Raw genomic sequence first — 16,254 nt, 5'->3', positions numbered from 1 at the left:
CTCGCGGAGATGACCTCATCGAGATGTTGCCCGATCGGGCCCCGTGTGATATCTCCGGCTCGCGAAATCTCAACAATCACGTTGTAAATCCGTCAACGACCTCCGCCATTCAGCTATCAGCTCGTTTATCCATCGCATGATCGGACGTTCTTTTAATTACGGGTTAATTTGCGGACCTGTTTATGCACACAATCTTCCCGGTACAAGTTGAATCGGTATAAGGTACAGTTACGTCCTGCGCACTTCCGTTGAAACGCTATGGTAACGGGTGGGAAGAGGAAGAGGTTCATTAGGTCAAAGTGGTAGAGAGTAACTGGTTTGATGGCGGTCTATATACATACATTGTACATCTGCTCAAATACGTACGTTGTGGATATGATTTTCGTACAGTGATTAAACTAGAAGTTGTGGGAACAGGTGAACAGGTAACACGCTGCTCTTCATTTGATACCATCTGAAAATTTGGAGAGTTTTCATATATAGTAAGAAAGACTGGGCGAAATGAATACGAATTCTTCTAAACAAAATTCTGTTACAGTCTATTCTTCAAAAAAATTGCAGAAAATGATTGTCGACACGTAGTTGTGTATTTTCACAGATACACTATATTATAATATATATTATAATATATATTATAGCACATATACGAGCACACAAAAGGAATATTAAGTTCAAAGGAAGCCAAGTTGAAGATACAAGTTTCTTTCGTAGTAGTAAAATACAATAGCAAGTGACACTCTTAATCTTTGCGACACTTGAAATACAAACTTGTTGTATTATCCTAAACCAATCTCGAATTTTATTATATAGATATGAAATTATTTACTTGGCATTCAAATGTTAGTATTATCTACAATAAACTCGTACTTTATTTAGTTTTCAACTATCGCTACACTTTTTTAACTCTAACTGACTGTTCTTCAGAGATTGAAAATTATTTCAAAGTAACATGCAAGTTTGTAAGAGAAATGTTTGATTGTTATCGGTACGTAGAGCAGATGTTGTAAAAATAGCTCCCGTTGTTGGTACGTCAATTAACTTGGAGCGTGGAACGCGCATCGGATTATGGTTGTGTGGAAGGTACGCGATCATGAAAAGGTCACTAGTGCATGATATTTGTTGAGAGCATCGAATGATTGCTTTTAGCATGCATTTTACGTGAACACGTAATGCAAAGAGAAAGATTAAATCAGACACGGACTCTTTTGTTTAAATATAAGAAGTTTGAAACTTTGCTTTTATATCATATAGCATTTTATTATATCATAGAAAATTGGACTAGATTCTCTAATCCTTTAATTTTCTAATTCTTTAATCTGGTTTGCCTTCAAGCATGTCAAACAAATAATTAAGTAAGAATAAAAAATACTCTATTCGCGAATATCTAAAACAACACATTGTTTCGTTTAATAAATACAGTTATTCACACTAATATTCGGGCACTATACTATCTTTGTAATTATTGCTGTATGGGAGTGTTTTAGATATTATATTGTTTAATTTACAAAAAGATAAGCCATTTACTGTAAATTGAAGATATATAAATAATTACATTCTAACAATAACATTTAATCGTATAATATATTTTAAACAAAAAGTTGCCACATTAATATTCTGGCAGTTTTTGAAAACCATTCGAACTATAAAATAGATTTATATTGCTACTATTATTATATTAGATTGCTATTGTCTGAAACCTAACGTGCCACGAAAAAGGCAGAATACCAGCATTGATAAAAGACAACTTGTTATTTATCGTAAAGGAAAAGATAAGAGTTATGGTGAAATTGCAGGATTATTAATGCTGAAGAAGAGCACAGTTGCGAATATTATTAAAAAATAAAAAGAAGAGGACCGTATCGAATTTAAGAAACAAAAAGTATCACTTGGAATTTTTAACGAAAGGGAGGGAAGAAGAATAATACGGAGAGTTAAAGAAATCCACAATTATCCTCAGAGATTTGTCATGAAACTAGGAAAAATGTCAGTGCTGGAACAGTACTAATAATGAGGCACAATGGGTTTAATGATCGAGTAGCAAGAAGAAATCCGTACATAGACGAAATTAAAAGAGAAAAAAGACTGTCTTTCGCTAAAGGGTTCGTTAAAAAACCATAAAATTGGTGGAATGATGTTACACTCGCCGACAAATGATTGCATTTTTGATTCGGGTGGAAAAAGTATAATATGGCAGACCCAAAAATTTGAAACCTACTTTAAAACATGGAGAAGATTCTGTGATTGTATGGGGATGCATTTCGAGTATCGGTGTGAGTGAACTGGTGCTTATCGTAGCTATATTAGATGAGAATAGACGTTTAGGCGTTTTTAAAAAACAATTTGCTAAAAAGTGTAAACAACATGGTAATACAAAGTACTTTCAAATTTTATCAGGGCAACGATCCAAAACATAATGCGAGAATAGTACAGGAATATTTGTTATACAATTGTCCTAATGTTTTACATCCACCTCCGCAATCTCCGAACTTGAATTCCAATAGAGAATCTATGGACTCAATTAAACCAAAGAATCAGAGAAACACTGGTAAATTAAAAAGTTGAATTGCAAACGATGCTAAAAGAAGAACAGGCAACTATTTCTTCAGAATATGTAAAGAAAGTTATTTTTAATATGTTCAGAAGGTTACACAAGGTCATTAAACAAAACAGACACCCGACGAAATATTAATATCGCAATCTTTCATAAATTTTATACATAAAATATTCACTTTCCGTAAAGTGTCCGAAGATTAATATAACGCGAAAATATGACAACTTTTTGTTCAAAATGTATTATACAATTAAATGTTATTATTAGAATGGAGTTGTTTATATATTTTCAATGTACAATAAATGGTTTATCTTTCTATAAAATAAACAATATAATATCTAAATCATTCGCTCTTACACACAGCAATAATTATAAAGATAGTATATTGTGCGAATATTAATGTAACTGTACGTTAAACTTAGAATGTGGTTTTGTTCAACTGATTTCCTGTTTTCTGCCGGCAATCGCTGTTAGTTGAAACAGCAGGTTTAGAGGCGCACGTTGAAAAGGTCAAATTGCGTATTACGTCCGTGTACGAGTGGTTGAATTTTAAATTGAACCACGATTTCCATTATCTGTCGTAAAAAGTCGGATAGCGAAAGTCGAACGTCGTAATCTACCAACTATACAACTAACTAAAGCTTCAGTTTATCTAGGGAACAAGTTGATGTAAATCAAATAACAGTTAGAAATCTAAGAATTATTATATTCGTTTACATTATTTTAACTTCAAAAAATACCCCAAAATATATACGTACCTTTTAATATTCTAACGTTAGTCATTTAATTTCACTTTTGTGAATTTACATGCTTGAATTAAAGTAAGACAGTAAAGTCAAAGCACATTTGAAAGTGAAGTCACAATTTTATATCTGTAAAAATTTTTAATAAAAATTTTACCGTAAAATTGAAACATGAAATCAAGCGCATCAATGACAATTCCATCGTAGTTCTCAGAAATTGAAAAATTTTTCAACAAGAGACAGTCGCGGTTGTGTCGATCATAATCCAAAAACTGTACCAATGTGAAACAAGTATGAAAAAATGATCTTCTCTCCTCTTGGACGAACAAACTGCCCAAACAACCTTTTGAGCACACCGTTCTATGAATATCAAACGAGACCTATTAAGATCTCGTATCTTTATAAAAATAAATACGTACATCGATAAATAAAAGTAAAGCAACCTGAATAACCATAATACATATTTCAAACCTACTAAATGACCGTGTAAAAAGTTTCAAAGACTTCATCGATCGAGCAGTTTTCCATAGAAAAGACCTGTCAGGCAAGGCAGTTTCACTTTCCACGAATGAGTTCGATTGTGGGGCGAGGTTCTAACAACCGATCCGCGTATGGAATTTACAGCTATGGTGCTGTCGATTACGCTCGATTACACGGCAATGAAACAGTGCCTGATCGTTGTACAACATTTATTTATTTCGGTTTAACAATCGATTGCACGGACAAATGGGAGGCGAGGATAGACGACGTTTCTCGTCGCTGATGAATTATAAAGATGACGAGGGCGATGTTCCCCTCCTTCCTTCTTCCCTGCCCTTAGTTGGTATCCGACTTGCTCTAGTAGCAACTAGCACCTGATTAAACTTGGTGATTAACCGCTAACGACCAGACCGGTCTGCTTAACATAAATCGCTAATTTACAAATCCAATAATGCTCCTGACTGCTCGTGGAATAATCCATTATTCGCGATAGAGTCCACCGCCCCGTTCCCTTGGTTACTAATGAACGTGGTTTTCGAGCGATTGACGTCACCCAATTAAAATTCTGCGATCCGTGCTTCCTTCGTTAAGCTGTGGCTCAAACTTCTCAAACGTCTTTTGATTTCTTATGAGAGAAAAATTCGCTTAAAATTGCGACCAAAGCGAAGAATGTTTCGCGGTCTCCTGATATTTTCCTAGTAATTTTAGTGACTGTAATGCACCACGCGAGTGTGACTTGTTAGAAAGGGAATTATTAATTACGCACTGTCGAAATAAATCGTAATAATTCTTTTTTCGTAATAAACGAATTAGACCAAAATTTAGAATACGTTGCTGGCGATTTTTTAATAGAACGATTGTGTCAGAGTTATCTAGTAATCGTTAAACGAATGATAATTAGTCCGTTTGATCGCTGGCGCGACTATAATCGCGCGGCAATTAGGATGATGCGGAGTCGGAAATTACTGGCGCGTCTTTGTAAAAATGACAGCTAATGCCTGAACGATTTACCGCGAAGGTTAATACGAGAAGGAATTAACAGAGAGGAACTATGAAGGAACACATTAGTTTCTCGGTGTTGCTTAAGCCTTAATTTGTTATTCCCCACTTTTAATAATCTGCGAGAAACTTTCCTCTTAACGTCCTAATGCAGAGGGGATTAAGCTCTGCTGGCACGAGTCGCGAAAGCTTATAGTTTAATGTTAATGACTTAACGAGATTATTACGAAACTTTAACCATTATTTAAAGAGATAAACGTGTAGTTACGCTACACGTAAAATATGTAAAGTATTACGTACGACGAGAACAAAAATATTACTTAAGCTTAACATGAAACATGCCAATATCTTAAAAATAATCTATTTTTCCCTGTTGATCGGGTGTTTAGAAAAATTCCTTAATTATACTAAATAGTAATAACGCCTAACAAAAATATTTGCGCTACTAACCCAAATTACAAAACCATCGCTTCCACTTTGTCCTGCATCCATCCTTAAACTTATCACAATCTCCCGGGAAATAATCCCTCGTTAACCCCCTTTCTGAATGGAATTGTTGCAGGACGTGGAGCACCCCGCGTGACCGCGGCTCTGGCAGGAGATGGCGAAGGCCGGTTGATCGCCACCCCGGTCCACAAGGAGAGCATAGCGTCGAGAAGCAAGGAAGATCTAGCACAGGAGGCGGCGCTGGTGCTTCAGCAGGTAGGCAGCCTTCACTGCGTTGCCCACGATAACAGACGATTGCCAGGTCGATTTAGCACACTTCCGGCACGGCGTAACAAGAAGAGGCCGGAACTGCCACTCGATGTAAGACGCAGGAGCGTAGAACTTGGCGCCACCAGCAGCGCAGACCTCGTCGAGACACCGAGGCTGAAGAAGAAGGCATTGGAGAGAAGCGCCAGCGATGCGAGCGCGAAAAAGCTAAGAGATCCCCTGGCGAGGTTCTTCTCCCCGAAGTTAGAAAGAAAACGGAAACCGGTCGGGCGCAGCGTCAGCGACGCCGCCAGCTCGTTGAGATCGCATCGCAAGAGGAGCGGCAGCGAGAGCGAGGGATCGCATCTCGGCAGTAGTCGCGTGAGAAAACAGTTGTCCCCAATAATCGAAGCGTCGCCGCACGTCGATCAACAACCGTTTCATTTCGGTAAAGTAGCAACAGTGGAGAACGGTGAAAGTAGCAGCAGACCCGAGGCGAAAAAGTCGAAGCAGGAGGAATCCGATGCGAAGAAAGTGACGGAACGGACGGAAACGATCGAAACGAGAGAAAGGATCGAAGAAACGGAGGTGAGCGTCGGAAAGCCACCGATATCGCCTAGGAGAGAGAACAAGGGAACCGTGAGACGCATACCTATCGAACTAGAGGTAGACGATAAGAAGAGCAAAGAGGAAACAACGGAAAGAAAAGAGGAGAAGGCAACAGGCCGGACCCCTTCACCGGTGGTAAACGACATCGGGGTCGACGAAGTGGACAAGGTCGGTACAAGTAGCATGCTGCACAGCAGCCGATACGATCTGCAGCAGCGAACCGGCGAAGAGTCGACGATACACAAGATGATTCACCGATTATCCAGCGACCGGTCGCCGCCACCTCAGCTAACTAAAACGATGGTCTCACCCGGCCCGGGATTCGGTCACAATAACAACCGACCGTTTTCTTATACCAGACCGAACGAGTCCTGCAGTTCGCCGCCTCCGCAGACCAACGTGATTTACGCTCAGGTGCAGACCGACAAGAAGAAAGCGCAAAGAAGTCACTCGGACAGCGACGAAGGGCTTGGTCTCGAGAGGAAAGACTCTTCGCGCGAGAACAGTCCCGCGGAGAAGGATTACCGCAGGACGGATTACTCGTACAGCGACTTACGACGTAATAACGAGATCAACACGTTTAAATCGAGATACGAGGAGGACAGGAAGAACAGCAGTACTCATTTCTCTAGCCACTACGCAGGCACGCAGGATTACGCTACCAGAAACGTAGACACCAACCGACGTCATGAATTTGACGATATCGACAGACGTCTATACGACAAGCCCGAAAAATACACGTCCACCGTGTTCGTTGACACGTCTGGCAGAGGCAGAGCCGATGGCACAGACGCCAGACAACGAGACGGTAACGAATTCTCCACCAGACAAACCCAAAGCGGAATATCGAACAAGACGTCCGAACTGAGCGCTAGACGCGACCTTCTCGAATCTAGAATCAAGTCGAGACTGCTCGCCGACGAAATGTTCGCCGCGAAGAACAGCGCGAACGTGCCGATCAAGAAATCCGAACATGAGATCATCGACAAGCCGATTGTCCCGTCACCGGTCACTCCTAACCGTGTCGCCTCGCCGAAACGCTACATGGACACGTACATCACGGAAACGCGCACCAACAGCAACGGAGAAAAGTACATATTCGAGAAGGAGATTCACGAAGACAACGGTAAGGTGTACGGTTATGAAAAGAAGATCACCAACAAGATCCCATCGGATGGTTACATCGATACCAAACCGAGAGACGGATACACGGTTGAAACGAGGACAGACAAGTACGGGGACAAGTATATCGTAGAGACGCGAACGCACGAGGGTTATGCGGACGATTTCAAGCCATTCCTCAGTGACAGGAGTAGAACCAGCCCGGAGGAACGGTACGAAGCACCCAGAAACTCAACCAGCCCTTACAAATCATCCAACCTGCGCCCGGAGGAGAACACCATTCCTCGTCACTTCCGAACCGAACCAAGGGAGAATAATGTCCTTTCCTCGCCCATAATCGCCAAGAAGTTCACCACGACTGAAAGGAAATTCTCCAAGAGCGACGACTTCTTGGACAGAGACGTTCGACCGAGGGACTGCTACTTGCCTAAGAAGAAGAACTTTGAATCCATCCGCGGCATGAGCAAGTCCACGCAGCGTCTGGACGAAGTGGGCGAGAATTCGCGAGTAAGAGCGTTAAGAAGCGAATACACGACCAGGTCACACGAGAATCTGACCAGTCATGCCGACTATGTGAACGCCAGAGACGTGCGCCGACCACTCTTAGAGAGTCCCACGATGAATGACCGCAAAGAAAGATCGCCGTTTACGAAACAACACCTGGATAGTCTGCGCGAAGGTCCAAACGACGACTATGACACCGATATATCCCAGATGACCAGTAGCCAATTGGAGTCCAAGTACTATAAAGAAACTCGTACGACTCAACGGTACACTAGCAGCAAACACCCGATTCACGATGATTACGACAGTTCTCCGCCGCGAATACGCACCGATCGCGGAGGTTACAACTCAAGCAGATACGATTCCGACACTACGGCCAGAGATTCGATTCGCTGCGAGACTCGATACGACGAGACGTCGCGAACTTTGAGGAAGGAACATCGGAAGTTGGACGAGGATCCAAAGAAGCCTCTCAGAAGGTCGCGCAATCGGCTGGATTATTTTGACGACTCCGACGCCAGGGAGAGTCCACGAGTAAAGGCAACAGTTGGAAGGTTGGAGACGTTCGATGAAAGTCCCACCAGGCCTCCCAGGGTCTATCACGATGGTAGCAAGTCTAGGCACACCAGACAAGAGACCAGAACGCATACGGAGCGTCGACATCGCGAGACTCGGCTCAGTGACTCCGATCGAAAGGATCGCTTGGCGGATTCCGGGATCGAGAACGATTACAGGCGCGACTCACAGGAGGTCGACCGAAGGGAACAAATCGAGTCGGAGGACGAAGGTTTCGTTACAAGGCAATTTATCAAACACGAGAGACGGCATACCGATAGAAACATGAATCTGACGCCGAACGAGCAACGGAAGTACGATAAATATATGAACGACATGTCGAAGTCGCCGCCAGTGACCGCGAAACCACCGACCGGCGCGGATAAGAAGTACGAGAAGAAGGCGGCGAAGAAGAGTGGCACGATGAGCAAGGTGAAGCAGCTGTTTAGCAAGAAGGAGAAAAAGGCGAAGGAGGAGAAGAACAAGAAGAACGCGAGGAGCAGCAGCAGCGGCGCTCTTACTGACGATGAGGTGACGATCCGGTACAGAGAGTACCGGGGCGATCAGCTAAGGAGCGCGAAAAGCGCGCGGGACTTGGGTAGCGACATCAATCAGGTAAGATTTCTCCTTTGAAATTAAAACAAAATGTTGTCGTGCGAATTATTGTTACGTATACTTGTACCATTCGAATAACATTTAATAAGAAAATAGTGATAGTTCGAAAATGATGATTTCAGATTCTTTTGCTATTTCACTTTATGTTAATATCTTAGATATTTGTTGGATTAGGTACTGTTCTATAAAGATACAAATTTTGGAACTTTTATTGGATTTGTTATAAGCGTGAAGCAGGAAGATGTAGGATCAAAAGTCTTTAATTTTAGGTCGAACTTCTTAACGTATGAATATTCCCCCGATTCAGGAGCTCAAAGCGTTTAAATTCCTTTGCTATAAGCTTTTCTTCTAATATACATATACATACATATATAAATATATATAAATAATAAACTATATATTAATATACATTATATAAAAGTATATATAGTATATACATTAATTATATTATAATAATAAATTATATATAATTAATTATATATTATATATAATATATAACTTTTTCATTTATATATTTATATATCTATGCATGTATACGTATATTAGAAGAACAACTTACAAGGAAATTAAGTAAAGGAATTTAAACGTTTTATATATTTGCATATACATATACATATACATACATAGATATATTTATATAAAAGGTTCAATCTCATTTTTATTTTATAATTATAATATTCGAACAGTATATGTATGTAAATCTAAAATATCGTAGTTTATATTTGTGAAAATCAATTGCAAAAATCCAATTCAAACAAAATCAATTAAATTCAATTGCGATACTCGTGCATGTTACGAACATACGCATTAAACTTTGATATTTCACGCGTTTTTGATAACGTTTTGGGAATTTATGGAACTTATGGAATCTTGGGAAAGATTATGGCAAGTTTCTTCTTTATACAACGTTATGTTTTAAGTATATAAAGTACCTTTATGATATTATTGCAATTTCTCTAAATAAATTTAATTTTGACTTGAATTTATACTGAATTAAATAAGTAATTTTTTTACTTTACTGAGAATATCATACGTTTCAACTATAATATTCAGAACCTGAAAGTGTAAGATTATTTTCCTGTAACATTTTTAAATGCCTTATAACCGTTAACTAATAAGACTAATTAGAAGCAGAATCAATAAAATTTCTGTTGAATTTGACAGCAAGTTTGAGTTATAAAATTCGAAATTCTCCTTCAACAGTCCCTCACGCTTCCTTATTACTTAACTCGAAATATAAACGATGAAATCTTAATTGCCACTAGTGAAGCGATTCAGGCACAAAATATGCCTTGTTGGATACATAGTAGCCGATGAAGCTATCTTTATATTACATTTTAAAAGACAGAAATCACCGTACGCGGGACAAGATGGATATCCCGGGACAGTCGTATAAAGTGTGGCTTTATAAGGTTCTTTTACAACCATGATCTTCGCGCTTATCCGATCGTCGTGGATCACCGCGAACGGTTCCCTTACGATCGTTCTAACGCGACTTCCGCAATAACACGTAGAATGACTGCGCTGTTCAGAGTCGTATCTTTGACGCGCCTTTAAAATTTTAACATCAGGTGTATAAACGCTACGGTCTTTCAAAGATGCACACGTGGACGATTAACTAAGTTTCTAAAATGTTATTGGCACGTGTACGTACGTTCTGAAGTACGTAGTCGGCATTCGTATCCTCTAAATCGGATAAAGATAATAAAATTGTATAACTTGCAAAATGCTAAACGTGTACTTTGATAACGCCTATAAAAGTACGTGAAAATAACGTAGATCGCAAAGAGAGAGAGAGACAACTAGGTTTATACCTTTTAATTTCAAAAATTAAGATTTATGAAACTAGAGAACACAGCTATATCTATTCAAATATCTAAATATCTTCTAAAAATTCGAATTCTTCTCCCAACATACTTCGTCAGAAACTCTCGAACGCCGCTATTCCCAATCCGCCTTTATTGACGTTCTACATCACAAAATACTTCCTAATCATCAGCGACATGGCCATAAATTACGAAGCAATTCCATTCGATGCCTTCATCACGATTCGATTCACACACCAATGGGCTTCCATACTTTTCGCACGTTTCATCTTCGAGTATGCTGACGCGGGCGTTGTTCCAAACAAACGTCAGACCCTTAGAAACCGGAAGCTCCCTATAATTGGAATCTCATACCGTTCTCGAGCGCACGCTTGCGTCACGCCTAACTGTACACCATACGGTGGAGACCATCCGCACCGGTGGATGCTATTCAAGAGGCTCACGTTCCCGCCTACGCCATAGAAACGTTTTTCGGAGTTATTCGTCGCCACGTTTGCGATATAGAAACTATTGCGACCTTCCACGTGTTCCCATCTCTTCCTCGTACGGTTTGCTGAACATCATAAATTAAACAGTTTATGAAAGTAAATAAATTTTATATGGCAATGGAAAAGATTTCTGCGTATCATACTAAACTTGCGTTCTGTAGATTATTGTCGAACCTGTTGTATCTTTCTGTCGTTGACAAGCATTTCAAATTAGTGGTACTACCTGTGAAGCTTAATTCTTAAAATTAAAATATACAGAAGTCGTAGTTGATACGCGATCATTAATTGTAAATTAGTTATAATCGAAATAAAATTCCCCTTACTTGCGATTTATAACACATTTTTAAATTGGTTTAATGTATATTGCATTGCACAAGTAATTATTTGTATTTGATTAGTGTAAATGTTTCCGTTTGCAACACTTTCTTTCATCCTACGAGATAACCAACGAGTATTTTGTCTTATTTTCTGCATCTTCCATTAACACAGTGATTGCAGAATATTATCCAAAAATATTATATCGATATTTCTAAAATTGATAGTAGAAATACGTCCGTACAGATTTAACGTATTAATAAGTAGAATGCGTGCATTATGGCCAGACTTCGTCTCTCAAACATGTGAAGTAATCAAACGATACAAATCAAATAATTCGTGCTTTGAAATACATATACGTTCACCAATCCTCTGTTCAGTTATAACTTCCGGTCTAGATAATAATAGTAATCGTCTGATTTATTTCAATCGATCCAATGATTCATCTACCTTATTCTTATCTTTGCTATTTGTTGAATGAGTCTTGTTAAATCGGATAGTATTCAAGAAACTATCGTTATGGAACATGGAAAGCAAGTGATGTTAAGTCATTTTATCGATATCGAAGCGGCTGAACGTATGCTGTCTAGAAGCGGCTAATTACTTGTTACCAACCTGTTCTCGACTAACGTTGCGTCACGAGATCGCTTAGGCGACTACGTTGGAAACGTGAATACATACGCGGCTTAAATCGCGCCTAAGCTATACCATTATTCGATCGATTCCGTAATACTGAAACACGTGAATGATATTTCTAACGTTACGGCGTATAATTACTATGCTATAAAGATATTTATGACCTCCAACGAAGTACCCGATGAAATCTTATTACAGGTGCATACGTGGCCTAGTATCGTGTAACATTTATGCTACCCCATCAGCAAATTGATTGCAAATTGATCTGCAAATATTCGTAACTGTGATATTTAATTCGAACGAAATTGATTAATTCTCTTAGACGCCTGCAACATCGTTTCTTGCATAACGATGCAGCATTATGAAATCTTGCCCCAAGTGTGTACGTGATATAGTATCACTTAACATTTCTAATATCCAATGAATAAGTTAATACCGAAAGGTCTGAAGAAGCATATAATTCTAGAATATTTAGTCTGAATGAGATTCTGATGAGCGCTTAACCGAAGCTGAATTTGATTTATTATACTCTGATATTTATAATGAGCCTGCAATATGTATATATGTGTGTGTACATATCTATGTAAGATTACTTGGGGTATCGTGTGTTGCGTGGGAAACTTATTATGCATCCACGCGAAACTTCAAAGTGCAGAAATGCATAGAATGCATATAATGTAAACAAAAATATATAAAATATCGGAGATGTAGCGCCTGTTATAACATTTAATAGGTAAAACAATTGTCCACTTAAATTCCATTTTTCAAATTGTACGCTTAAGAACACGAACTTGCGTAAGTATCCGCGCATAATCGTGTCAAATTTCCTATATGCTATACACGATGCGTACACGATCAATTTATTATTATTAAAATATCTACAAATTAGCCAATAACTGGCAGACATTCGATTTGATTAATGTATAATGCGAACTATTTGTAAGATGATACACGATGAAGTTGTATAACGAAAGTTAAGCAAACATGTTACGGGTTTAGATCGTAACGGAGCTTTCTCAATGTTCAACCACTTGTACGAAGAATAATGATATAGCGTTGAAACGATCATCGATATAAAAGTCCGGTTGCATTCTCTCGGAAAGTGTGGCCGCGCCGAAGATTTATCGGACGTAACATTTAACCCATATGATAAATAATTCTCCGTTTATGACCGTGCCGGGAACATTCGTCTTCTAGATGGAAGTTTGTCCTTCTTGTTGCACCACGGTACTCTCCCGTTAGCCGAGGATGAAGGTTCATCAAGGTCGTATAACTTGACACATACAGGTGGGATGGGTTGCCACAAGTTGACAGCTGGCATATCTCCACGCGAAGGGAAATTATTCGTATTTATTACCACGTATTAAGGAAATTATAGTTACATCGTCATCTTCCGTCATCCTTCTTCTATTCTTGCTTTCCCCTTTGCATGAATAATTTATTACGTTACCGTTTAGAACATTTATAATCTAATATTTTTAGAACATACTATATTTCCAATATTCTTGCAAATATTTGTTTACTTTACTTTTACTCAGAGTTTCATTTTATTAACAAGTCTCATTACCATTTTTATAAGACGAAACTTGAAAATAATTTCATATATTACGAATATTTTAGTATAATATTCTCTGACCTACAACACGGTATAATACAACTATCTCTTAACGGATAAAATCCATTCCCTTTACACAAGCCTCTCTTACAACGCGAAGAACTTCAGACCGGCCTCGATTAATTCTATCATACATCAATTACAATCACCAATAACATCCTCTATAAAACCACGAACCATTGGTGCAATCGCTTGTCCATAAACCCGTCGATCGAATTATCCGATCGATCAGAGGTGTCTGTACACCTCGCTAGGATAATTATTTCCACGCGTCGAACAGACCAATGTTATATTCGACCTGTTCGACGAATCGCTATCGAGCCCTAAGTGTATTTCGCAAACCAGGATACTCTATCGACTTGTTCTCGGTTAAAAAGATTAATGGACGTAATATGGCCATGCTGGAGTCGAGGTCGAGGAAAAAAAGGTGAGAAGGTAACAATGGTGTACGCAGTGAAAGAGTGCGGTAAAATCCATTTGCATGGTCCCACGGTGGAAACGGAACGCTTGCGAAACGGTTGTTGTCGTAAAAGGTTCCGTGATCGGAACAGGTGGTTCTGCGGCGAATCAGAGCCGTAACGAAATTTCCTATGGTCCGCGTAGCTGGCAATTAATGATCTTGTTTCACCGTCGACCGATCAGACCAGCCTTGAGATTTTTATCGTCTTTCGTTCGACCCTCGTAATGCGTTTTTCATGTTACGTCGTATAATTTAGTCCGGTCTCTTCTCACCGTACCTTTTATTAGGCATTGTATCGAGCTCGTGGTTGTAATTGCATTGCGTAACGGTTAATTACGCGCAGATACCGCGAGATTTTATTAGAAACGTTTATGGAAAATGGTTCGTGGAAAATCCGTTTCCTCAGGCCGATAATGGCTCCCGCTGCGGACTTCGATAACACCTTACAAGCTGTTTGTAAACCGTGATAAAGCGAGTTTATATTACGATCCTCGCTCGTAAACTGAATTTGGTTTTACGGGGAAATTAACGACCCGGCTGCACGATTAACCACGGAATCTTATTAATCGTGCGAGAGAGTTGGTTTTGTCTGTTTTATCCGTCGTGTGTAAGCCACAACATAAACTGGTTGTCTACGATTAGGAATGCCATTCTTGTTGTTTCACTTTCTATGTTTCGTGCGTGGTGAGATTAGTTGAAATTGATAAACGGAACATTTATCCGGTCGCGTTGGCTTGTTTGCTAGGTAAGGCATAATTGCACCAGTTTCTTATCTTTCTCTTTTTTCTAAATATGCAAAGCTTTTTTATTTGCCAATTTTTATGACTTTAAACCGATAAACAGTATTATGCGAAGAATCCGAAACTTACTAAATTTGTAAAGTTGTAGTTTTCTTTAACATTCAAGAATTCTCTGTTCTTTACTTTCAACGTTCTCAAATTCCTAATTCTCTACTTCTTTACACTTTCTTACTTTTAATATTCCGAAACTATTGGGTTGGCAACTAGGTGATTGCGGGTGTTGTCATTTGGTGGTATTGACAAACTCCGCAATCACTTAGTTGCCAGCCCAATACCAATCCGTTGCTTTTAAAATTGCCAAATCCACGAACCTCAAAATCCACATTATTACGATTCTAAAACCCAAGAATTTCTCCCCAATTTTAACCTTCTACATCGAAATTGTTCATCTCTTACTTTCCAATTTCTTATTTCTTTAGCCTTCAACGTTCTATTGTACATTCTACGCCCCTAAATTGACATATCACAATCCTGCGATCTAGAAAATCCTGTAGGCAATAATCAGAAGGAATAGTCGACCAAGCCGGTGGTCTGCTTGGAAGGTTTCTGCCCCAACGGCGCGCACCCCAGCAGGTGACTGCGTATCTCGCGCGCGACGAATTGATCAAGTAGAGCTTAAGTTTAATGCGACCGTCTGTGGCAGTAAGCCGCGAGCAATACCGGTGGAATGGCGCATTGCTTTCCTGTGGAACACCCACGCACGCACACGCGTGCCAGCCAATAATATCTCGACCAATCCACGCCCAGGTGTAAAACATTCGCGTTACGTTTATCTGCTCGTCGCGAAGCAGACGCGAGCCTGTTTTGGCAATATTCGAACGAGTAGACGAAGAGAATGAGGAAAAATGAACTTGTTGAAAGGGATATATTAAGACATTTATCGTTAGTTATTCGTGCGAATTTTTATATACCTGTAGGAAATTCAAAGGTGCAAAACTGCACAGCCTACGTACAATGTACAATAATGCAGAATATAGAGATCATTATGAAATTTGAGCTGATTCTGACGATTGAACGAAATAATTCATCGATAGGTTTTGAGAAATGATATAACTTTTATTTGGTACTTACTTTGTTTCATACTTATTCGAACGACTACTCTTAGTATTTTCTGTCGTTTGTGATTTATTAAAGTGGTGATTTTTCAAACAATAGCGCAAAGTTGCGTCAAAATCGGTATGTACTGGTCACAGAAATCCTGGATGAAACTGCTTAGCATTTGTAATGTTTCAAAAGCAATTAA

General features: G+C 39.3%; 2 protein-coding genes across 5 annotated transcripts in view; one reads left to right on the top strand and one right to left on the bottom strand.

Annotated features, from left to right (window-relative positions):
* The window catches only part of LOC122568262, a 158,309-nt gene that overhangs the window by 32,938 nt on the left and 109,117 nt on the right, over nucleotides 1-16,254 (top strand). For all 4 annotated transcript variants that reach the window (XM_043727813.1, XM_043727811.1, XM_043727812.1 and 1 more), the window contains one exon: nucleotides 5,336-8,871. In XM_043727813.1, the coding sequence (XP_043583748.1) occupies nucleotides 5,336-8,871 (3,536 nt within the window). The remainder of the gene's footprint in view (nucleotides 1-5,335; nucleotides 8,872-16,254) is intronic.
* Nucleotides 1-16,254, bottom strand: part of LOC122568269 — a 292,044-nt gene that overhangs the window by 172,686 nt on the left and 103,104 nt on the right. The gene's annotated exons all lie outside the window — the stretch shown is intronic.

This window comes from Bombus pyrosoma, linkage group LG6 (genome assembly GCF_014825855.1).
Source record: "Bombus pyrosoma isolate SC7728 linkage group LG6, ASM1482585v1, whole genome shotgun sequence".
NCBI classification, from domain to species: Eukaryota; Metazoa; Arthropoda; class Insecta; order Hymenoptera; family Apidae; genus Bombus; species Bombus pyrosoma.
The sequence above is the reverse complement of the archived record's forward strand: the minus strand, read 5'-3'. Positions and strand labels throughout refer to the sequence as shown.